This window comes from Gobius niger (assembly GCF_951799975.1).
Source record: "Gobius niger genome assembly, chromosome: 24".
NCBI lineage: Eukaryota > Metazoa > Chordata > Actinopteri > Gobiiformes > Gobiidae > Gobius > Gobius niger.
The window spans coordinates 7206643-7231649 of NC_136875.1; the positions used below are offsets into that span (position 1 = coordinate 7206643).

General features: G+C 44.2%; 1 protein-coding gene across 4 annotated transcripts in view; it reads left to right on the top strand.

Moving 5' to 3' along the window:
• Positions 1-620: 620 nt before the first annotated feature.
• Positions 621-25007, top strand: part of kif21b (kinesin family member 21B) — a 163143-nt gene continuing 138756 nt past the window's right edge. For all 4 annotated transcript variants that reach the window (XM_079582126.1, XM_079582128.1, XM_079582127.1 and 1 more), the window contains exon 1: positions 621-716. In XM_079582126.1, coding sequence (XP_079438252.1) covers positions 679-716 — 38 coding nt within the window. In that variant the 5' untranslated portion in view covers positions 621-678. The remainder of the gene's footprint in view (positions 717-25007) is intronic.

The following is a 25007-nucleotide window of genomic DNA, read 5'->3' on the forward strand; positions in this document are numbered from 1 at the left end:
ATAATCGTTAGTTGCAGCCCTAATATATATATATATGATTGCGTGTTCAATAGGAATACAGTGCATGTATAGTTCGTTAAATGACAAAGTAAAAAAATACAAACACAATAACTCATCACTAAACCACATTTAAAAACATTTCCTCGCTCTCCCTCACCCTTTTACGCATTTCCCTCATCCTCGCCCGGCGACAACCCGCAATTTCCCAGCTCCCCCTGAACGCCCCCCACGAGTCCTCCAGCGTCTCCCTCTCACTCAGCGTGTCCGCGTCTCTCAGTGGACTCCGCTCAGACAGACCGCACTCCGCCCGCGTGTGTGTGTGAGCGCGCGCCTGTCTGTGTGTGTCTGCGTCTGCTGGATTAAAACAGGATGTAGCGGCTGACAGCGCTCACTGCGGAAGCCCCGGCCGTCTCTGCGCTTCTCACGCCGCCTCGACACGGCTATGTGACGGGCGAACTTCACCCAGAAATGTCCGCTCTCACCACAACCGCCTCTAACAAGCAGCAGCAGCAGCAGCAGACAGGAGGAGCCGACCCCGCGCGGAAGGAGAGGAGCGCCATCCCGGGCCGCCGCCGCTGCTCCTCCTGACCCCCCTGCTGCGCGCGCCTCGACCTTTTTACCGCTCGCGTGCCCATCCAAATTGATAACAAGAAGGAGGAAGGAGGAGTAGTTGCGACAATGGCTAACTACGACTGCTGCGTAAAGGTGGCGCTGAGGTAAGCTCCCCTACATCCCCTTTTACCCGTATTGTCACAATCAGGTGGCAAAAAAATGACGCGTTTTTGGTTTGCGTTTGCGCCAAGTTTGCGTTTGCGCCAAGCCCCCCAAACGTCGCGGCTCTCGCATGGCATTGCAGCACGTTTTTTTTTTACGCTGACTTGCCCAAACACCTTCGTAATAGAATGGGTGGTAGCCTATACTTGTATTGATGTGCCACGCTGCCTGGCCCCACATGACAAGTTCGCCGTTTTGCGTCGTGCGTGCGCCGTGGGTTTGCTCAAGCGATTTTCAACGATTTCCTCTTAATGTGGCGATGCGTTCAGGCTCTGTTTTTGGATCTGTTACAGCAGCTCGTTCGCTCGCGCGTCACAAAAGAGAAGGGATGCTGCCTCCCTTTTATTGCCTTTGTTAAACGGCACCTATGGCTGGCACGGCGCGTCCGAGCGCTAAGCCGGTCGTGGGGAATGCGTAAAATAATGGGAGTATTGTCTCCAAAAACGCCTTCTCGGGGTGTAGTTTGCTTCGAGGCGTGACAGGCGGTGTGTGTGATTTGTGTGTGACGCGCTTGCAAGTCCTTAATTGAACCATTTGAATTCTGAATATGGAGATGCTGCTAGTTTTTGCATTGATGTGCAAAGTTTGTGAAGGCCAATCCGAGAGTCATTGTTTGCAGAGGGTGAAGAAATGCATTTTTAACTGTGTGTTGTGGTCCAAGCTCGTTCCTAAATGTCCTGATGCTTTACTGACATCCAACTTCTTCAAAGAGTTTCGATTTGCATGTTTCACAACTTGGAGTGAGCAGTGAGGTAACAGGGATGAAGAAGAAGAAACTTTATTTATATAGCACCTCTCACAGATAAAATCACAAAGTGCTTCACAGAGAATCACAGAAAACATTACAGAATTTACATAGGAACAATCACAGCATTGTCAACTAAAAGCTCGTCTGAAAAGCAGCGTCTTCAGCTGCTTTATGAAGGAATCAACAGGGTCGGCTGTCCGTAGCGACAAAGGAAGGTCATTCCACAATTTAGGGGCAACGGCTTCAAAGGACAGATCACCTCTGGTTTTAAAGTGGGTTCTTGGGACAGTGAGGAGGTTTCTGGCTCGAGGACCTAAGGGTGCGACCCGAGGAGTAAGGGCACAGCAGGTCAGATACATATCTGGGACCCTGGCCATGCAGCGCTCTGAAAGTCAAAACTAAAATTTTAAATTCAATTCGAAATTTGACGGGGAGCCAATGCAACGAGGATAAAAATGGGAATGAAACGTTCAAGATTAGGAGGGGAAAACATGCAAACTCCACACAGAAAGGCTCCATCCAGGATTAGAGTGAACCTTGCCCCCCATCGTACTCAAATTTAAATTAAAAATATGTCAATCGTTTGTGCTGTTTTGTGCTGTAAAAATCTTTGTTTGTGCTGTTTGGGTTTTTGAGATATTAGTGATCGTTTTATTGGTCAGATCTCAGGTCACCCTGCTCGTTATAAAGTTCCAAAACGGGTAAAAATGGTGTCACTATTAACTATTTAACTATTACAAATTTTAGAGCCTTCGGCGTTCACCCTCGTCCTCCTCTGAGGCGCGCGCACGTGTCAGAGGCGCACGGCAACACACACTGCATGCAAAAAAACAATCATCAATATCTCAAAAACGGCAACAGCACAAACAGAGATTTTTACAGCACAAACGTAGCAAACGATTGACATATTTTTCATTTAAATTTGAGTATAAGGGGGGCCCAGGTTCACTCTAATCCGTCCAGGTGGGAATGGAACCCGGGACCTGCTAGCTGTGGAGCGAGAGCACTAACCACTGCGTTCCCGTGCCGTCCTATGGGTCGCCTCACTACGTTGATGGCGAGTGTCTTCTTTGTGCAACACCATCACCCACCTTGACTAATGACAAATGTGGTATATGAGCCGGCGCGGGCACTCGCTCACATTTAGCTTTATTTATTTGACCTTTATTTAAGCATAGGGTTGGTTAGACCAGTGCATGTAAACTTATTCATTTAGGAGCGGTTACGGGAAATGTCTCATGCATTTACTAAGACATTCACCATCTGCTGTTGGGGTCAGCCCTATGTTCCCCAGGACCTGTGTCCCCCTGTCAATAGAAGTGGGGCAACATCGTTGTATTATGTTCAGGCACCAGCCCACTCTCCTTCAGGTTTGTGGCGAGGGCAGGGTTAAAGGAACAGGCCATCGTTTTTACATACTGTGATATGTTCTTACTAGGGCTGCAACTAACGATTATTTTTTAGTCGATTAATCTGTCAAATATTTTTACAATTAATCGATTAATCACTTGCCTGTGAATGGTGTGGAATTTTTTTTTCTTTTTTTTTTTAAAATCACATCATAGCTTAAGTGGTGCTGTTTGAGGATGTGTTGATGGAGTAAACTAAAGGGAAATGTTTTTTGAAGGATCTATTCATGAAATTTACAATGTACAAAACATTACAGACCCTAAATATAAAATTGAAGTAGGTTTTCATCAAAATTGCAAAAAATTTTATGTCATTTTTGCTCCACTTTAGTCTGTGTGAACCAGAAACCGATTAATCGATTACTAAAATAGTTGTCGACTCTTTCAATAATCAATTAGTCGCCGATGAATCGTTTCAGCCCTAGTTCTTACCTGAGCTTAGACGAGTTGATGCGTACCTGTCTGGTCTGTGTGCCCGTGGAAGAGCGTGGTAGCTTCCAACTTCACCCCCGTTTGGAGCCATAGGAATATATTGGGAGAGGCTAAATGCTAACAACATCGTTGGTCGTTTTGCATCACTGAGTGAGGCGCACGCACATAGACCAGACAGGTACGCATCAACTCGTCTAAGCTCAGGAAAGAACATATCTCAGTGTGTAAAAAAGGCGGCCTGTTCCTTTTAAGCTGAAATGATCTTCTATAATAATAAATATCAGTTTGACAATTACCTTAAAAGTATTGGCTGCATTATTGTTTTAGGCTATCGCTTTCCAAAGATACAAAAGTATATCATTACAACAGCACACTATATTAATTCGCCTATTTAACCTGGATTCGACTGATTGAGTTCAACCAAGAAAATGATTTATATTAATTTGACGGTGCACTCACATTGACAAACTCCCCCTAAAAGCCAAGTGATTAAAACAAAAGACCTTTCTGCTAAAACGATTATTGTCGGAATCAGTGTTAATTTGGTCGACTAACATATTTAGTCTTAATTTTAGTCAAAGTGTTATTTTTGACGTCTAAAATTGGACTAAAACTAAATTAAAAACTTTCTCATGAGACTAAAACTATGACAAAAATGTCCAGATATTTTAGTCGACTAAATAAAAATGAAAAGGAGAGACTAAAATCATCCAAACTTCTATTGACCGTCTGAAAGAGCCTCAGATCTTGTAAATTCTCTGCCAAAGGATCAGCTCTGAGCTTTGTTCATGTGGAGCAGCTCCATGAAGCAGAGGAACAAGATTAAATATGATTATAATGAATATTATCAATGCAAAGTCGACTAAATTTGTCTTAAATTTAGTCGACTAAATTTACTTGCAATTTTAGTCGACTAAAATCGAATTACATTTTCGTCAAAAGACTAAGACTAAAACTAAATTAAAGCCGCAAGCGGCGATGAAGGCCCTCGCCCTTGGGGACTCGTCCCTTGCAACCGCCCCCGCTCACTCTCGTCCCTTGCGGCCACCTCCGCTCGCTCTCGTTCCTTGCGGCCACCTCCGCTCGTTGTTATCCCTTGCTACCACCTTTACTCACTCTCACGCCTTACGACCACCTCTGTTTGCTGTGGTCCCTTGCGATCAATCCTCATCACACTGATTTAAGTTGCATTACAGTTTATTATATGCGAAAGTCCCTCTAAGTTGCATTACAGTTTATTATATGCGAAAGTCCCTCTAAGTTGCATTACAGTTTATTATATGCGAAAGTCCCTTTAAGTTGCATTACAGTTTATTATATGCGAAAGTCCCTTTAAGTTGCATTACAGTACATTATATGCGAAAGTCCCTTTAAGTTGCATTACAGTTTATTATATGCGAAAGTCCCTTTAAGTTGCATTACAGTTCATTTTATGCGAAAGTCCCTTTAAGTTGCATTACAGTTCATTATATGCGAAAGTCCCTTTAAGTTGCATTACAGTTTAATAAATGCGAAAGTCCCTTTAAGTTGCATTACAGTTCATTTTATGCGAAAGTCCCTTTAAGTTGCATCACAGTTCATTTTATGCGAAAGTCCCTTTAAGTTGCATTACAGTTTATTATATGCGAAAGTCCCTTTAAGTTGCATTACAGTTTATTATATGCGAAAGTCCCTTTAAGTTGCATTACAGTTTATTATATGCGAAAGTCCCTTTAAGTTGCATTACAGTTCATTTTATGCGAAAGTCCCTTTAAGTTGCATGACAGTGCTTTATATGCGAATGTCCCTATTAAGTTACATTATAGTGCTATTGTGAAAATCCCTATGTAGTTGCATAATTGTGTTGTAATTGCAATAATCCCTATTTTGTTGCAGAAACTGTACAAACATGTTGATATTGCAGAAACTCTTAACACTGTATAAACGGTTAAAATCACTGACAGACTGCACTGTATCAGAAATTCTATTAAAATGCCGACAAAAAAAGAGAAAGGATTAGAGAAGTGTCAAAGCCATGTTTGAACTGGCAACCTCCTCCACCAAAGACAAGCACACTATCACTGAGCTGTACCTCCATGGTAGTTAAACCCCGATGTGGGCTACTTTTGTCTAAATTATTGAGCAGAAGTTAGTTCCCAGCACACCACTGGAGGAGAGAGGTAATTTCAGGTCATGCACCCCACCCATACATTGGGGCGGGACCATAGGTGCGGTTATAAAAAAAAAAAAAAGAGCTAAGGTCAAAATTGATCCATTAATGTCATGATTGGCAAGCCGATGCACAAGCAGTAACACTACACAGGCACAACCAATCTCATGAAACGTCCTGTATTCATGTGTTTTAGGCTGTGACAATGTGTGCAGTTGCCCATGTAAAAGGTGAAAACAATATAAAAGTGTCATGGCTGTGTTTGGACTAGCTACCTCCTTCACTTGAAACATGGGCCTGATGATGGCTTGGTTTCTCCAAATTCCCAGGCTGGAATTTGGTTGCAGCAACACACTGGAGGAGAGGTTATTTCCCTGTTTTTAGTGAGTTCTTCCTGGAAGGTGCTGAGTCCAAAAGAAAAAGGAAATAAAAGAGTGAACATTGGGATTGGATCCAGCAACCTCCTGTACACTAGTTCAGCTCTCTACCGATGGAGCTACTCCAGCTGAGTGAATAAAACAGCAGATTGGAAATTAATGTCATGAGAGATCATGCACTTGTGTGTTTGCAGGAAACGGATTCACAGTTTAGATCCCCCCCCCCCCCCCACCACCTTGAACATTTACTTGATTGTTTTCGACATATTCCCCAGTGTTTCCTCAATTGTCTCCCTACTATCCCCCATTTCTTTCTCTTTAGTGACGCATGTTTTGAAGCGTTTTTCATGAGGGTGGGACCATATTTGCGGTTAAAAAAAAAAAAAAAAAAGGTAAAGTCAGAATTGATCCAACAACCTAATGGTTGGGAATCCAACGCTCAAGCTATGATGCCACACAGGCACAGAAACTTCTGCAAAATGTCCCTTACTCACATGTTATAGGCTGCGACAATGTGTGCAGCATCCCATGTAAAAGGTGAAGGCAATATGAAAGTGTCAAGGTCGTGTTTGGACTAGCAACCTCCTTCACTTGAGACGACCATGCTATCACTGAGCTGTAATTACATGCAAACATGGGCCTGATGACTGCTTGGGTACTCCAAATTCACAGGCTGAAATTTGATCCCGGCAACACACTGGAGGGGTAATTTTCCTGTTTCTAATGAGTTTGGAACCATCGGCGACGATTCATGTTCTTACCAGAAAGTGCGGAGTCGAAAAGAAAAACAAATGAAAAAGAGTCAAGGTTGGTATTTGATCCAGCAACCTCCTGTACACTAACCCAGCTCTCTACCAATGGAGCTACTAAGACTGAGTGATTACTGCAGGGGATTTGACATTGATATCATGAAATACCCCGCACTTGTGTATTTGCAGGAAATGGATTTACAGTATAGAAAATAATATATTCTATCATTATTTAATCAGGGTAAATTCCTGGCTGCCCAAAGAAACGTTGAGAGAGGGTTTCAGCCCTGCAGCACCCTCGATATTGAAGCAATATTTTGGAAAGACCCATATAGTACGAGGAGCACACAGAGATACGGACAGGAAACAGACGAATTAAACTTCCTGTGATTGTACTGTTGAGAAAAACGTGAATTTGGAGGCAAAAACGTCCAAATTAAAGCTTCTGTCTGTGACATAGGGGTAGTATAAGTACCTATGAGTCCAAAAGTGTGGCTTTTGTGAAGAAAGGGAGAAATTTGGAAAATTGGCGAATTTCAGGAGACAGAGGCCTCTGACAGAGGCCAGTATGCAGCTAGGCTAAGACCTCTGGCTATTTTCACGGAGGATGGGCGGGCCACTTACAAGCCACTTAAAAGCCACTTGAAGCCAAGATGGCCGCCTCCCTGTGCGAGTGGGCGTGGCGCTCCAAGTGAGTTTTGGGCTTGTCATGATGTCCCCTCTCACTGTGGCGAGGGATTCGGGCATACGCCCAAAAACGCCCCGATTTTTTTGAATTGGGGTCCGCTTCCAGAGGGCGCTGTGGAGCCATTTTGTTGTGGGCGTGTCCCATTCGTCCAATATCATAAATTTTTTCGCTGCCCCAATGCCTCCGCCAATTTTGGTGAGTTTTCGCCCACGTTCAGCGGGTCAAAAACGCGATCATTTCCGGAGAAAAAAAATAATAATAATAAGAAACCACCCAAAAACAATAGTCCCTTGCCAGGACTGCGTCCGGCTCGGGCCTAAATATTAGGAGAACGGAGCAAGATAGAGGCATGGTGTAATATATTTTTTTGTTTGTTATGATGAGTGGAAGACATCTGGTAAGTTTGGTGGAAATTGGACAAAATAATTTTTTCAAGGTATAGGCAGGGGGCGCTATAGTGATGTGCACCGTGAAGTAATTGATCTCTATGGAATCAGACCGTAAGTGGCCTTCTGTCAGCCAAGTATGATCCAGACTGGATAGAGCGCGTGCCTGCGAGGTGGTGTCAAATTTACATGACAAAACATGTTTTGGGGGGGGCGCCATTCGAAACGGGGGGGTCTGAGTGAAAAAAAAATCAGGTATTTTTTGTAGCCCCGTGTCAGGAGAGTCTGTTTAAACAGGTATGGGCTTATTCTACCTAAAAACCAGGGACTAGTTTGTTGACAAACAAGACAGGTCCAGATAGATCCCCAAATAAAAGTCAAAGTCACGCCCACATCTTAGAAAATATGACATGACTATAATGTATTTTTTGGTTTGCAAAAGTGTCTAGAACATACTGGCATCATTGTATTAAAAAGATTCAAAAGTGCAGTTTTCAAGGTATGGCTAGGGGGCGCTATACTGGGAGCAGGCTACACTTTAATGGCTTCATTCTGTTCAGTTTCAGGTGGCGCATGAGTGACATGAATATGAGCTCTGTGGGCTTATGCCTGTGAGCGTGAGCTTTCTTGTAAACAACGCGAAATCTACGCGTTTTTCGCCGCGGCGTTACGCGGAGACGGTGAAACTTTTTTGAGAAACGCTGGGCAAATATTGAATTTCAATATGTCTAGACGCGCTGTGCCAAATGTGAGCTAAATCCGACGAAAAACCAGGGACTAGTTCGTTAAAACGTAAAATTAGTTTAGACGATGTCCGGGTTTGAAGCCAAGATGGCCGCCTCCCTGTGCGAGTGGGCGTGGCGCTCCAAGTGAGTTTTGGGCTTGTCATGATGTCCCCTCTCACTGTGGCGAGGGATTCGGGCATACGCCCAAAAACGCCCCGATTTTTTTGAATTGGGGTCCGCTTCCAGAGGGCGCTGTGGAGCCATTTTGTTGTGGGCGTGTCCCATTCGTCCAATATCATACATTTTTTCGCTGCCCCAATGCCTCCGCCAATTTTGGTGAGTTTTCGCCCACGTTCAGCGGGTCAAAAACGCGATCATTTCCGGAGAAAAAAAATAATAATAATAAGAAACCACCCAAAAACAATAGTCCCTTGCCAGGACTGCGTCCGGCTCGGGCCTAAATATTAGGAGAACGGAGCAAGATAGAGGCATGGTGTAATATATTTTTTTGTTTGTTATGATGAGTGGAAGACATCTGGTAAGTTTGGTGGAAATTGGACAAAATAATTTTTTCAAGGTATAGGCAGGGGGCGCTATAGTGATGTGCACCGTGAAGTAATTGATCTCTATGGAATCAGACCGTAAGTGGCCTTCTGTCAGCCAAGTATGATCCAGACTGGATAGAGCGCGTGCCTGCGAGGTGGTGTCAAATTTACATGACAAAACATGTTTTGGGGGGGGCGCCATTCGAAACGGGGGGGTCTGAGTGAAAAAAAAATCAGGTATTTTTTGTAGCCCCGTGTCAGGAGAGTCTGTTTAAACAGGTATGGGCTTATTCTACCTAAAAACCAGGGACTAGTTTGTTGACAAACAAGACAGGTCCAGATAGATCCCCAAATAAAAGTCAAAGTCACGCCCACATCTTAGAAAATATGACATGACTATAATGTATTTTTTGGTTTGCAAAAGTGTCTAGAACATACTGGCATCATTGTATTAAAAAGATTCAAAAGTGCAGTTTTCAAGGTATGGCTAGGGGGCGCTATACTGGGAGCAGGCTACACTTTAATGGCTTCATTCTGTTCAGTTTCAGGTGGCGCATGAGTGACATGAATATGAGCTCTGTGGGCTTATGCCTGTGAGCGTGAGCTTTCTTGTAAACAACGCGAAATCTACGCGTTTTTCGCCGCGGCGTTACGCGGAGACGGTGAAACTTTTTTGAGAAACGCTGGGCAAATATTGAATTTCAATATGTCTAGACGCGCTGTGCCAAATGTGAGCTAAATCCGACGAAAAACCAGGGACTAGTTCGTTAAAACGTAAAATTAGTTTAGACGATGTCCGGGTTTGAAGCCAAGATGGCCGCCTCCCTGTGCGAGTGGGCGTGGCGCTCCAAGTGAGTTTTGGGCTTGTCATGATGTCCCCTCTCACTGTGGCGAGGGATTCGGGCATACGCCCAAAAACGCCCCGATTTTTTTGAATTGGGGTCCGCTTCCAGAGGGCGCTGTGGAGCCATTTTGTTGTGGGCGTGTCCCATTCGTCCAATATCATAAATTTTTTCGCTGCCCCAATGCCTCCGCCAATTTTGGTGAGTTTTCGCCCACGTTCAGCGGGTCAAAAACGCGATCATTTCCGGAGAAAAATAATAATAATAATAAGAAACCACCCAAAAACAATAGTCCCTTGCCAGGACTGCGTCCGGCTCGGGCCTAAATATTAGGAGAACGGAGCAAGATAGAGGCATGGTGTAATATATTTTTTTGTTTGTTATGATGAGTGGAAGACATCTGGTAAGTTTGGTGGAAATTGGACAAAATAATTTTTTCAAGGTATAGGCAGGGGGCGCTATAGTGATGTGCACCGTGAAGTAATTGATCTCTATGGAATCAGACCGTAAGTGGCCTTCTGTCAGCCAAGTATGATCCAGACTGGATAGAGCGCGTGCCTGCGAGGTGGTGTCAAATTTACATGACAAAACATGTTTTGGGGGGGGCGCCATTCGAAACGGGGGGGTCTGAGTGAAAAAAAAATCAGGTATTTTTTGTAGCCCCGTGTCAGGAGAGTCTGTTTAAACAGGTATGGGCTTATTCTACCTAAAAACCAGGGACTAGTTTGTTGACAAACAAGACAGGTCCAGATAGATCCCCAAATAAAAGTCAAAGTCACGCCCACATCTTAGAAAATATGACATGACTATAATGTATTTTTTGGTTTGCAAAAGTGTCTAGAACATACTGGCATCATTGTATTAAAAAGATTCAAAAGTGCAGTTTTCAAGGTATGGCTAGGGGGCGCTATACTGGGAGCAGGCTACACTTTAATGGCTTCATTCTTTTCAGTTTCAGGTGGCGCATGAGTGACATGAATATGAGCTCTGTGGGCTTATGCCTGTGAGCGTGAGCTTTCTTGTAAACAACGCGAAATCTACGCGTTTTTCGCCGCGGCGTTACGCGGAGACGGTGAAACTTTTTTGAGAAACGCTGGGCAAATATTGAATTTCAATATGTCTAGACGCGCTGTGCCAAATGTGAGCTAAATCCGACGAAAAACCAGGGACTAGTTCGTTAAAACGTAAAATTAGTTTAGACGATGTCCGGGTTTGAAGCCAAGATGGCCGCCTCCCTGTGCGAGTGGGCGTGGCGCTCCAAGTGAGTTTTGGGCTTGTCATGATGTCCCCTCTCACTGTGGCGAGGGATTCGGGCATACGCCCAAAAACGCCCCGATTTTTTTGAATTGGGGTCCGCTTCCAGAGGGCGCTGTGGAGCCATTTTGTTGTGGGCGTGTCCCATTCGTCCAATATCATAAATTTTTTCGCTGCCCCAATGCCTCCGCCAATTTTGGTGAGTTTTCGCCCACGTTCAGCGGGTCAAAAACGCGATCATTTCCGGAGAAAAATAATAATAATAATAAGAAACCACCCAAAAACAATAGTCCCTTGCCAGGACTGCGTCCGGCTCGGGCCTAATTAAAGTATGTTGTCAAAATTAACACTGGTCTGAATAGCTGGAGTTGTAGCCTATCGTGCGTGTTTTTGGTTTGTAAAACACTTGTCCTCTGATAAAACATGATGATTGACGACATGGCCAATAAAACAGTTCAGATGCAAACTCTCCCCAGTCCCTTGTTTACGTTAGCCGTATGCTAGCACACCTGCCGCCTCATCTGTCTGACTTAACTGTCCGATGTGGCCGCCGCCGTCATTAAGTAGCCACTTTGGGGGTCAATTTGTGGTCTATTGATTGCTCTCGGAGGGGGGTATCGGTGCAGGGGGGGGGGAAGAGGAGCCTTTTTTTGGGTTGGGGGGGGGGCACAGCTGATGTCCCGTGCCCCCGGGGGGAGGTCTGGCTTGTCGGTGATGGCAGTGCTCTCCTTTTGTGTTTGCTCAAAGGAACACTGGCAGAAAATGGTGCAGCGTGGTGGTGAGTGGATGGTGGAGCGGAGGAGGAGGAGGGGGGAGCGGGGACAGCTGGGTGGCTCAGACGCAAGTATTGATCCAAGGCCTTAGAGAAAGTGTCGACGGTAATGATGGGGGGATTGTCAACGTGCAGCCGCGAGGCGTTTTATTCAGTACAGCAGCGGAGATCGGCCTGCTAGGAAAGTGACGTGTAGAAAACAAGCATTTTATTACCACTATTACTGTTGTTGTTGCTATAGCTACTACTGCTACTAATGCTGCTACAAGTACTGTAAATGTACCCAAGTAACTATTTGAAGTAACTCTACTTCTTGGAGTATTTGCTTTTGTTTATCTGCTGTATAGTGCAGCTGTAGCCTACCTTGGGCCAGCTAATCTTCCTGTAAACTTTCCCAGTACTTTTTTATACTTGAGTAATATACTCTATTTGGGTCACTACTTTCTACTCCTACTCGAGTCAAGTTATTTTAAAGTAACATTACTCTTAACACATTGCTGTTTTTGGGGAAATGTATTATTCTGTATTAGTATTTTTATGACTTTGTTGACATCAGTCTGCCCAGGGACTGCAGGTGGAAATTGGCACAAGTGCTATAACCTGGTACAATGCATCTCTCCCTTTGAGGTTAATGTATATTGTACACTGTCCCTGTTCAAATAAATAAATAAACTAAAAAAAAAAAGAAAATTGAGTGCCAAAAACGTAAAAACTCTTTTAGCGTTGTTTTTTTTTTTGTTCAATTGCGAAACTAGACACTCTAGTACAGGGGTCCTCAAACTACGGCCCGCGGGACAAATCCGGCCCGCGAGGGGATTTATTCCGGCCCCCGACTTGTAGAGCACAAATCCCTGAGTATGTTAAAAAAAAAAAGGAAGTCTCTAGCCCATTCCTGTGCGGTGTTAGGATATTTTAACTAAAAAACAAGTTTACTCATTCCAGCCACTAGGGGGCAATTTGAATAAATCAAAAATAATTCCACAGGTGCCCAGCAGAGGGCACTTACATAAGAGATCAGAATATAAACACATTATTGCCATGTGGTAAATGAAGCAGGCGAGTCATCTCTACTTCACAAAGAGGCATTTTGGTCTGAGTCATACAATTCTATATTGTAGCCAACCCGGTCCGGCCCCCCATCACAGTCAGGAACAATAATGTGGCCCCCAGAGAAAAAAGTCTGAGGACCCCTGCTCTAGTACTTCCTTATGTGTGATTTTGGTGGTTCTGTGATGAACAGAAGTGAAATAAATGACGATCAAAAACTTGTGAAGAGTCAGGATCTGGACATTTCATATATATTGTTGCATATCTTTTTCTTTTTTTCTTTTTTGTCCGAGGGGGCGTGGTGTTGCGTAGCGAACAGCTGTAAAGCCGACACTTCCCTCTTGCTCTCTGGAGCGTGTTACACATCGAAACAGTTCAGATTTTAACGTTTCTCTGAGTTTTTGAATGGTCCAAATCGGTCCAAGAACGGCTGAGAAACATCCTGTTAAAGTCTTCAATCCCAGAACCAGGCTGTTTAAATGCACACGCGATAAAAAGCGATCGATAGCACGCGGTGTTTCAAAGCGTATCAACAATGTTGTCATTGAAAATGTACTTGAAACAAATATATTTAGGGATTTGCCTTTTCCCATAACGTTAGTGTCCGTCCAGAGAGGAGAGAGGAGGAGAGAGGAGATATTCAGAAAGGACAGTGTTGCATAAAACTGCCCGTTATCTCCGAATCTAGAAAAATAAGCGGTGATTTTGATCAAATTTAACCTCTGTTTAGTTTTGGATTTCTCAGGAACCGAGGCACATAGAATAAAACTGTTTTCACCTATGGAGAGCTTAGATTCTCACCTTTCAAACGAGCCATAGCATGTGTCCATAGCTATAACACAGAATACGCTGTGGTAGGGCTGCTTGATTATTGAAAAAATAATAATCACGATTATTTTTGTCATAATTGAAATCACGATTATTCAAACGATTATTTGTTGCCTTTAAAAAAAAAGTCTATCTTTATTTTATTTATTTATTAATCAAAACACTATGATATTTTATGTTTTCTGGACAGTCATAAAAGTACAAATGATTTCAAGTTTGCCTTGGTTAAAGAAGAGGTCCCTGTTTCACACCTGCCCCCTGCTGGCCAGCCCTCACACCTGCCCCCTGCTGGCCGGCCCTCACACCTGCGCAAGCAAACTGAGCTGCGCGGCCTGATGACATCATCACACAGCGCCGTTTGTTTTTATGTCAGACAAAAGCATGAGCCATGGCACGTGAAAAGCGAAGGGAAAATAATCCCAGCGGCCTGAAATAACACAAGTCTGCTTTGCAAAAAAAAAGAAAAAAAAATTATAATCGTTTTTTTGCGATTATGCTAATTTTGTAATCGTTTACTGTTGCGATCGAAATCGTAATCGAATTTCAATTAATTGCACAGCCCTTCGCTGTGGTGCTACAAATATCATGAAAAACTGTCTGGATTGTTGACGCTCTACAGCTAAATCCCCAAAACAATGTGTTAATACCACTACTACTTCTACTGCTACTGCACTACTGCTACTACCATTACTTACTTCTACCACTGTTTTTCATGGTCGTTTCTTGCTGTCAACACACTCTGTCTTGTCAGTGTGTGGATTGTCTCCCTGGAGGTTTACGCAGCTACTTATAGGAAGCTGAAATGTGCAAATAAACGCTTAAAGACGGATGACTTCCTGCCGTAGCCCCTGTTCATTTGTCTGTTTGTGTGTGTGTGTGAGAGTGTTTGTGTGTGTGTGTGAGAGTGTTTTTGTGTGTGTGTGAGAGTCTGGGGCAGATAAGAGCCGGCCGGTGTGTAATCGGTGCCATGTTTTCGTACCCTCAGGCGCTCTCTGTCTCTCCTCGTCCTCGCCCTCGCTCTCCATGCGCAGTTGTTTTTGGGGTCAAACTCCGCGCTCGCTCCTGCCTGAGTGCACTGAGGCCGGCGCTTCCTCAATCCAAACAGTGTCCAGGGAAGAGCTGACCTACAATCCAGAGCTGCTGTGCCGTGTTTTACAAACGTGTGGACGGAGCGGATGAAAAATATACACCTAAAGTAAAGTTACAGAAATAAACGTAAAGTCGCATAATGTATAATAAAGTAGCGGGAAGTGAAGCGGCGTCTAGTGAAACGGTGTCTGGTGAAACGGCGTCTGGTGAAGCGGCGTCTGGTGAAACGGCGTCTAGTGAAACGGCGTCTAGTGAAACGGCGTCTAGTGAAACAGCGTCTAGTGAAACAGAAAAAGTGAAACGGCGTCTAGTGAAACGGCGTCTAGTGAAACGGCGTCTAGTGAAACGGCGTCTAGTGAAACGGCGTCTAGTGAAACGGCGTCTAGTGAAACGGCGTCTAGTGAAGCGGCGTCTAGTGAAACAGAAAAAGTGAAGCGCCGTCTAGTGAAACGGCGTCTAGTGAAACAGAAAAAGTGAAGCGCCGTCTAGTGAAACGGCGTCTAGTGAAACGGCGTCTAGTGAAGCGGCGTCTAGTGAAACGGCGTCTAGTGAAACGGCGTCTAGTGAAACGGCGTCTAGTGAAGCGGCGTCTAGTGAAGCGGCGTCTAGTGAAACAGAAAAAGTGAAGCGCCGTCTAGTGAAACGCCGTCTAGTGAAACGGCGTCTAGTGAAGCGGCGTCTAGTGAAGCGGCGTCTAGTGAAACAGAAAAAGTGAAATGCCGTCTAGTGAAACGGCGTCTAGTGAAACAGAAAAAGTGAAGCGCCGTCTAGTGAAACGGCGTCTGGTGAAACGGCGTCTGGTGAAACGTCTAGTGAAACGTCTAGTGAAGCGGCGTCTAGTGAAACGTCTAGTGAAACGTCTAGTGAAACGTCTAGTGAAACGTCTAGTGAAGCGGCGTCTAGTGAAACGTCTAGTGAAACGTCTAGTGAAACGTCTAGTGAAGCGGCGTCTAGTGAAACGTCTAGTGAAACGGCGTCTAGTGAAACAGAAAAAGTGAAGCGCCGTCTAGTGAAACGGCGTCTGGTGAAGCGGCGTCTGGTGAAACGGCGTCTAGTGAAACGGCGTCTAGTGAAACGGCGTCTAGTGAAACGGCGTCTAGTGAAACGGCGTCTAGTGAAACAGCGTCTAGTGAAACAGAAAAAGTGAAACGGCGTCTAGTGAAACGGCGTCTAGTGAAACGGCGTCTAGTGAAACGGCGTCTAGTGAAACGGCGTCTAGTGAAACGGCGTCTAGTGAAGCGGCGTCTAGTGAAACAGAAAAAGTGAAGCGCCGTCTAGTGAAACGGCGTCTAGTGAAATGCCGTCTAGTGAAACGGCGTCTAGTGAAACAGAAAAAGTGAAGCGCCGTCTAGTGAAACGCCGTCTAGTGAAGCGGCGTCTAGTGAAACGGCGTCTAGTGAAACAGAAAAAGTGAAATGCCGTCTAGTGAAACGGCGTCTAGTGAAACAGAAAAAGTGAAGCGCCGTCTAGTGAAACGGCGTCTGGTGAAACGGCGTCTGGTGAAACGTCTAGTGAAACGTCTAGTGAAGCGGCGTCTAGTGAAACGTCTAGTGAAACGTCTAGTGAAACGTCTAGTGAAACGGCGTCTAGTGAAACAGAAAAAGTGAAGCGCCGTCTAGTGAAACGGCGTCTGGTGAAACGGCGTCTAGTGAAACGGCGTCTGGTGAAACGCCGTCTAGTGAAACGCCGTCTAGTGAAACGCCGTCTAGTGAAACGCCGTCTAGTGAAACGCCGTCTGGTGAAACGCCGTCTGGTGAAACGCCGTCTGGTGAAACGGCGTCTGGTGAAACGCTGTCTAGTGAAACGGCGTCTGGTGAAACGCCGTCTGGTGAAACGGCGTCTGGTGAAACGCCGTCTAGTGAAACGCCGTCTAGTGAAACGCCGTCTAGTGAAGCGGTGTATCGTGAAGTGGCGTATCGTGAAGCGCCGTCTAGTGAAACGCCGTCTAGTGAAACGCCGTCTAGTGAAACGCCGTCTAGTGAAGCGCCGTCTAGTGAAGCGCCGTCTAGTGAAGCGCCGTCTAGTGAAGCGCCGTCTAGTGAAGCGTCGTCTAGTGAAACGCCGTCTAGTGAAACGCCGTCTAGTGAAACGCCGTCTAGTGAAGCGCCGTCTAGTGAAACGCCGTCTAGTGAAGCGCCGTCTAGTGAAGCGCCGTCTAGTGAAGCGCCGTCTAGTGAAGCGTCGTCTAGTGAAACGCCGTCTAGTGAAACGCCGTCTAGTGAAACGCCGTCTAGTGAAACGCCGTCTAGTGAAACGCCGTCTAGTGAAACGCCGTCTAGTGAAACGCCGTCTAGTGAAACGCCGTCCAGTGAAACATCTAGTGAATGACAAAACATGATGTATTCTATGTTATGCTAAATAATGTGACGTAAAAAAGCTAAAATGACGTAACACAAAAAACAAACCGTAAAATAACGTGGTGCAAAATAATGTTTTGTAAAATGACGCTCCGCAAATGCCTCAAATAAAGGATCGTAACGTCAAGCAAAGCAACGTGAGGCAACAGGCATTTCCAAAACCGCCAGACAACCCATCCTTCTACCACAAACCAGTGAACATTCTTCTCTCGGCTCCAAAGGATTGTATTGGCTGCTTGTTTTGGCGCGTGATGGAGACCTTCATGTTACTGTAGACGCTCTCCTTGTATATCGTATACACTCGCGTGCTTTGACATGCAAGATCTATGAGAGGATTTCATTTCCAAATCGATCCTGGCTGCGTCGCGTAAAACCTGCCTCTCTCAGACTGTGCCGGCTCAGCTTTTGCACAGCACACACTGAAAGCCTTTCTGTTGAGTGCAGCTGCGGCCGGCCTCTTGTGACTCTCATGGAACAAACCTCTGTCCAAAATATTTCATTCTTTAGGCTGGATTTTGAGAGAGTCTTTTGTTGCTTTGATAGAATCATTTCTTTTTTTAGTGTCCTGTGGCTGTGTCGGTCGGCCTATCTGTAGATTGCCTTGAGTTATTTGTGTTGGGCAGAACTCATTTATTACACGGCGCGGTGAGTACGCGGTTAGCCCCTTCGCCTCACAGCAAGAAGGTTCTGGGTTTGACTCCTGGACCTCCTGGACCTACACTGTCTTTCTGCTCTGAAGGAAATCGCAGCTAGTCTAAGCCTACACTCAAAATAAACTTTAAAAAGGTCTCTCTATTTTTAGTCATTTGCCTCCAATAAAGGAATAGTTCACAGTTTTTACATACTGAGATATGTTCTTACCTGAGCTTAGACGAGTTGATACGTACCTGTCTGGTCTTTGTGGGTGCCCGTCGAAGAGCTTGGTCGCTTCTAACTTCACCCCCGTTTGGAGCCATAGGAATACATTGGGAGAGGCCATTGCTAAAAGCATCGTTGGTCTTTTTGCGTGACTGAGGGCACGCAGTTCTTCCATACTGTCATATGTTCTTACCTGAGCTTAGACGAGTTGATGCGTACCTGTCTGGTCTTTGTGCGTGCCCTTGGAAGAGCATGGTAGCTTCCAACTTCACCCCGTTTGGAGCTATAGGAACACATTGGGAGAGGCCAAATGCAAACAACATCTTTCGTCTTTTTGCGTGACTGAGGGCACGCACAAAAACCAGACAGGTACGCATCAACTCGTCTAAGCTCGGGTAAGAACATATCTCAGTATGGAAAAAACGGTGAACTATTCCTTTTAATGGAGGCAAATTACTTAAAATAGCTTGAATCAAGAGTCCTTTTTAAAGTTTATTTTGAGTGTAGGCTTAGACTAGTCTAAATATAGATTTAACAGAAGAACACACTGCTCGTTCCGTTTGATCTTTTCTTAGAGTAGTCCAGAACTACTCAAATTCAAGATCTTTATTCAAGCTATTGTAAGTCCTTTTTCTCATACATTATTTTCCAGTGATTGTGGAATTCTGATGTTTTTCCGACGATCTTTGCAAATTAGGGTTGAAACTATATGAAAATCCCAGCATTATTTGACTCTTTTTTTTTACAGGTCGTTGTGAAAACTCCCTGGTCACAACAGCACAGTGGCGTCAAAACAAAGTCAGGGTGGCCAAATAAAGCTCCGGACATCTCCCCTCTCCCTCCCCTCCCTCCGTCCCTCAGTTTAAATGGACTTTAAAAGAGTGTTTGTCGGAGCTGATTGTCCCGCGCTGCTGCAGTCTGGCCTGTTTCCTGTACGTGCTCGCATTCGGCTCCACTGGGGGGTCTGTCAAATGAGTTGACCAAAGGGGTCAACTCATTGACCCCTTTATAGCGGTGGAGTTTAAACTGTTGGCTGCATGCAGTAATGACCGAGCTGTACAGTTTGTGTCATATTGTTGTTTTTTGTTAACGCTGGGTTTTGTTTGTTAGCAACTTCATTCACACACTTTGGGTCTTTCTCCCTCTGCAGAAGCGCTCCAATCTGTGGGATTTTGCTGCATAGTATGCGAAACGGAGCTTTTTACAATGTTGTTCTCCCACCAAAAACTAACCAGGAGCTGCGTTTCCATCTTTGTATCTTCACTGGTGGCTATTCTTCAGAGAAAGCTCCTCCTGAGGTCCTACGTAGCGCTTTCCTCACCTATCCATCTTAATCCTCTCATCACAAAGTAAAAGCACTCGCCATAGCTTCTCTACAGCCACATGGGTCGAGCGTTGTCATTTGCTTTCCTCTTTATTGAAACAGTTGGCTGGCGGAGGAGGAGGTTGGGGCTTGTGGTTGCTCGCGTGGAGGAACAGGAAGTTAAAATGTTCAGCTGTTTTTGATCAGGATTGTATTTTCCAACCAACAAAGTGTAAGATAGTGATGTGCTTGAGATTGTAGCCAAATACCTGCAGAAAGCACAACACCCCCTCTTTAAATGTCCATGAATCATAACTGGACCTGTTGATCATGCTACCACTGATTTGTTAGCCTGCCGTTAGCTAAAAATGGTTGTTTGTTTTGATCCTCCTGCTGCGAGCCAAGGTTGAACAAATATACATGATACTAGAGGTCGACCGATATGGGTTTTTCTAAGGTCGATGCCAAAGGGGATTTACGGGGATTTTTATTGGCCGATACCGATATGCTCGGCCGATATTTTTCACTGATGTTTTTGCCTGATTTTTCCAAATGTCTGGTCTATAATCCTGTGAAAACAAATCCCACCCCAGACGTGGCCCATTTTATTTCATTACTATAGGTTATTCAATCATAGTTTCTGTCTTAGTTGCCGTTAGCATTAGCATATTGCTGCTAGCCGCGGCATTTTGCACGCTGATCAAAAATACAGTTGCGGAGGTTTAAACTAACTCCAGGTTCTGTGCTTCAAAATGACACGGTGCATGTCCATATACATGAGTTTGCAGTGTCATCACGCATAGTTTGGGTGGCCATTTTGAATACTGAAGTAGCATTATGCTGTACTACAACATGAAACAATATCTCTACTCAAGATGAAAATGAAAGACAACTGACTGACAGTGGCATTTTTATGCTCAAGAAGAAAACACGGCCCCAGAGACGCACGTTTATGTGACAAAACCAGCAAATGTGGCACTGACGTAGCAGCTCTGTCCGTCGAGCTACAGCAGGATTTACTAAAGATCTGCTTCACTCCTCAGACTAAATGTACCCATCAATGAGGAAACAAAAAACCCTTCTCTTTCTTTTTACAGTTTGTCATGTCAACAGAGTCTCAGTCAGTGTTTAAGCCGCTCAAGACGTTAGCATGCTACCGGTTAGCAAATGCGAATCTATGTACATTGAGGAAATACTCCAGTGACAGCTCAGCTCTGACCTCTGTCACATGTTGCATCCAAGGCTCGATGTTTGGAGTGTGGTTCAGGGCGTTTTCATGGAGAGGTCGGAGCTGAGCTGTTGAGGCTAAATGCTAACTTGTAGCATGCTAGCATCTTAAACACTGACTCACTCGTCTCACATAAATGTGCGTCTCTGGGGCTGTGTTTTTACTGTTATATTATTGAGCAATGATACGAGTACATAAAAATGCCACTGTCAATCAGTTGTCCTTTTATATCCTGAGTAGAGTTATTGTTTCAAAAACGATATCTTTGCAACAGTTTTAGTTCATTTCACGACCACACTCCGAGGAACACATCCAGGTAGGGCTGCTCAATTATTGAAAAAATAATAATCACGATTATTTTTGTCATAATTGAAATCACGATTATTCAAACGATTATTTGTTGCCTTTAAAAAATCAATCAAAAAAGTGACAAAAATCCATTAAAAAAAGACAAAAATCCAGCAAAAAAAGCAAAAATCCATTTAAAAAAAAGACAAAAATCCAGCAAAAAAGTGACAAAAATCCAGCAAAAAAATTACAAAAATCCAGCAGAAAAAGACAAAAATCCAGCAAAAAAGTGACAAAAATTAAAAATTAGAAAATAAATTGAAAAAAAAAATTAAAAAAAATATATTGAAAAAAAAAAAAAAATTGAAAAAAAAAATATAATCGATTTTTTGCGATTATGCTAATTTTGTAATCGTTTACTGTTGTTTACTAATTTCACAGCCCTACATCCAGGTGTTGAGCCGGGGTCTCGGTCAGGAGTACCCGCTTAGCTTGTGACTTAGCTTATTGGGTTGACGGGTGAAACCTGAGCTCATAAACCCACCACACAGGGAAAGCATGCAAATCCCCACACAGAAAGACCCCACATGATCCAGACCTTTGAACATGGGACCTTCTTGCAGTGATTCCAGACTGTACCAGATTATATTCTAGCCTGGGTTTGCTTGATCAGTGTTTTGACCGAGGAGCCGTTTTCTCCAAAGGCCCCAAAAACGAGGTCAGAGGGACAGGAAGCGTGACAGAGCAGCCGCCCAGCCACCACGGCATCACTTCCTTTCCAATCTCTCTCTCTTTCACCTCACACGTCTTTGTCAGCGTCTCTTGTCTCTGTCCTGCGAAATGAACCGAATTCTTGCGTACTGCTCGGTTGACTCAGCAGCCAGTGTTGCGCTTCTCGGTTTCACGCGGCGCGGTACAAAAAAAGCCGGGGCTGGAGAAAAGAAAATCACCTGCCTCTTAAAGCTGTTGCATAACCGGGCTGTAATTCCGCGGGGGAACAGATTGTGAAACAACTGCTGCGACGCCAACACTCACTCTGTTCTGTGTCGCAAAACCGCTTAGCATTTTGGGAAGATTAGCTGTGTTTTCAAAAATGGAATCTCGCAAGAACAGGGTTATACACTGGCGGACCAAGAGGAAAGAGTGGCCCGGATGTAGCTGTTCTGAAATGAAAGTGAAAACGAGTGTGACAACTTCCATTCGCTTCATTGTAAAGCTGTATTGTGTAGGAAAACGATCTTGTTTGAGTGTTGACGTGGACTGGATGGCGGTGAGGGATCTCGCTGTTGCTGCAGAATGACTTCCTGTAACGCTGCTGCCGAAGCGTCTGCACTTCCTGTTCACTTCCTGCCTTAGTTCCTACCACTGGGAAAATTGGCTAAAACACCCATAAATGCGTGTATTCTGTTTTTTTCCCCCTCAAAACAACCAAAGATCACACGCTCTGGTATTATTTACAGCACTAGTTGTCTGTTCATTAAGGCGAGACACTGCAGGTGAATTGGGAAAAAATAAATAAATGTGGAGATATCAATTTGAAACTTTTGCTGAACATCACAGATATAAATATGAGAAAAATATATATTACAACCACTTTCATTTTATGTTTTCACATAAAAATAAGGCATTTTGAGCATTAAAATGGCCAAAATTGCCTATATTTTGGGCAACGAAATCAAAATAATGAATTGAGCCAGATTAAATGTTATGGTTTTATTTCATTGACATATTAGTAACTAAGATTTTTTCAGAGAGGATTTTGGAAATATTGTTTAGTTTTTCAATAAACTAAATAAATTCAGTGAAAAAATCTGTAAAAACTGAAATTCTGCCTGTTTTTCTTTTTGTTTCAAAGCTGAATAAATCAGGCTAGGAATTAGATATTAAAAAATCCCTCTGAAAAAACTTCAAAATATTGTTAACTCCAAGACTGGAAAGTTTGGAGTCTGTGGGAGCTTCTATAAGGGCTCAGGCTCTGCCCGAGTGCGGCTTCTCTCATTCAGAGAAAACCAGCCCTGAAGTTTTGTAGCGACTGCGCATGCTCGGCCCGTTCTCCGACTTTTCCGCACCAGCGTCTCGTAGGAGGAAAAACATCATATTTGGGTGAAAGCGTCATCACGGGGCCCCTTAGCAGGACACGTGGATGTAAAATCTGTCAATATTTATGAATGAATACCCGCGGGAAAGACAGACTTTCTACGCGGCGCAGCAGCTACTTCCGGGTTGCCCCCACCTCGCAGACAAAACATCACAAAATAAACATCATGCGGGTGAGTTTTGTCATTTTTATATCTGACATGAAAACTAAGATGTAAAGGGAGGAAAATAGATAAAAATCTCCACTTCGACCACTGCGTGAAAAATCAATACTTTCACCTGCCGTGTCTCGCCTTAATATGCTTTGTCCCATTCAAAGAAATGAGTAAACCTAATATTTGGTTGGACTCCTTCACCTTTGATTACAGAACATTCGCTGTGGCGCCCAGTGTTGTGTTCATTCTTCACCAAGATCTTGCATTGATGATGGGAGAGTGGGAGCACTGTGCAGTGTGCGCTCCAACACATCCCAAAGTTTCTCAATGGGGTTGAGACTGAGGCTGAGACTTATTTCAAAGGTGACATTAAAGGTGCATTATGAACTTTTAATGTGGAGAAAAAAAAGTTGATATTTGTGAGTATTTGACCTTGTGGTGACCAAGAGGCTGTATGTGTGGTCATGGCGCCTTTACTTTCCATCACAATGGTCTCTAGGAAGCTCCAGGATCAATTGTTTGGAAAGTTTTCACTGCTGACGGACCCTCTCGCCAGAAAACCCACAAAACAATTGGTCTTGGAGCGTTGTTGAAGCCACCATGATCGAAAGTAAAGGTGCCATGCGGACCACCCATACAGCCACTGGGTCACCACAAGGTCAAATACTCACAGATATCAACTTTTTTTTTGCATAAAGTTGTGTAATGCACCTTTTAAGTTCAAGTTATGGTTGGTGTGGCCCTCTGGTGACAACCACTTTCACTACCAGAGCCCCATGAATCCTGGCGTTGTCATCTTGAATACGCCCGTGCCGTCGGGGAAGAAGGAATCCACTGCGTTCCAAATTATTATGCAAATTGGATTTTTGTGTCAAAAAGGTAAAAAAAAAAAAAAATACTAATGAAACTCATGGATGGTGTCGTGTCTCGGGGCTCTATGAATCACTGACATTAATCTCAGAGACCTGGGATGATTAGTTTTCAGGTTAAACCCAGTTAAGGGAAAAACTACTGAAAAAGGGTGTTCCACTTTATTATGCAGATCATCATTTTTAAGCAATATGGGAAAGAAAAAGGATCTCTCTGCTGATGAAAAGCGCGAAATAGTTGAATGCCTTGGTCTAGGTATGAAAACCTTTGATATTTCATGAAAGATTAAGCTTAATCATCATACTGATAAGAGATTTGTGGATGATTCAGAGCACACTCCGGTTTGTGCAGATAAAAGCACAATATGGACGGTTTCTGCCAGACAAATACATCAGATTAAGAGAACAGATGCTACAAAGCAGCAGACAGGTATTTGAAGCTTCTGGTGCCTCTGGAGTCTCCTGAACATCAAGTTGTAGGACCCTCCAGAGGCTGCAGTTGTGCATAAACCTTCTATCCGTGCCTCCCCTAAACTGTTAATTGAAGCTGATGAACAGAAACGGCTGCAGTGGCTCAGAAATACATGAGGACTCATTTTCAAACAGTCTTGTTCACTGATGAGGCCGTGTAACCCTGGATGGTCAACTCAATGGAGTAGTGGATGGTTGCTGAACGGCCACAATGTCCCAACAAGGCTGTGACGTCAGTAAGGAGGGGGCGGAGTCATGTTTGGGCCAGAATCATGGGGAGAGAGCTGGTCGGCCCCTTTAGGCCCTTTTAGGCTCCCTGAAGGTGTGAAAATGACCTTTGAAAAATATGTGAAGTTTCTGACTGACAACTGTCTTCTATCTTCTATGCTACAAAAAGAAGAGTCGTGCTTTCCCGAACAAAATCCTCTTCATGCATGACAACGCACCATGTCATACTGTAAAGAAAACCTCTGCATCACCGGCTGCTATGGGCATAAAAGGAGAGAAACTCATGATGTGGACCCCCTCCTCCCCTGACCTCAACCTTATTGAGAGCCTTTGGAGCCT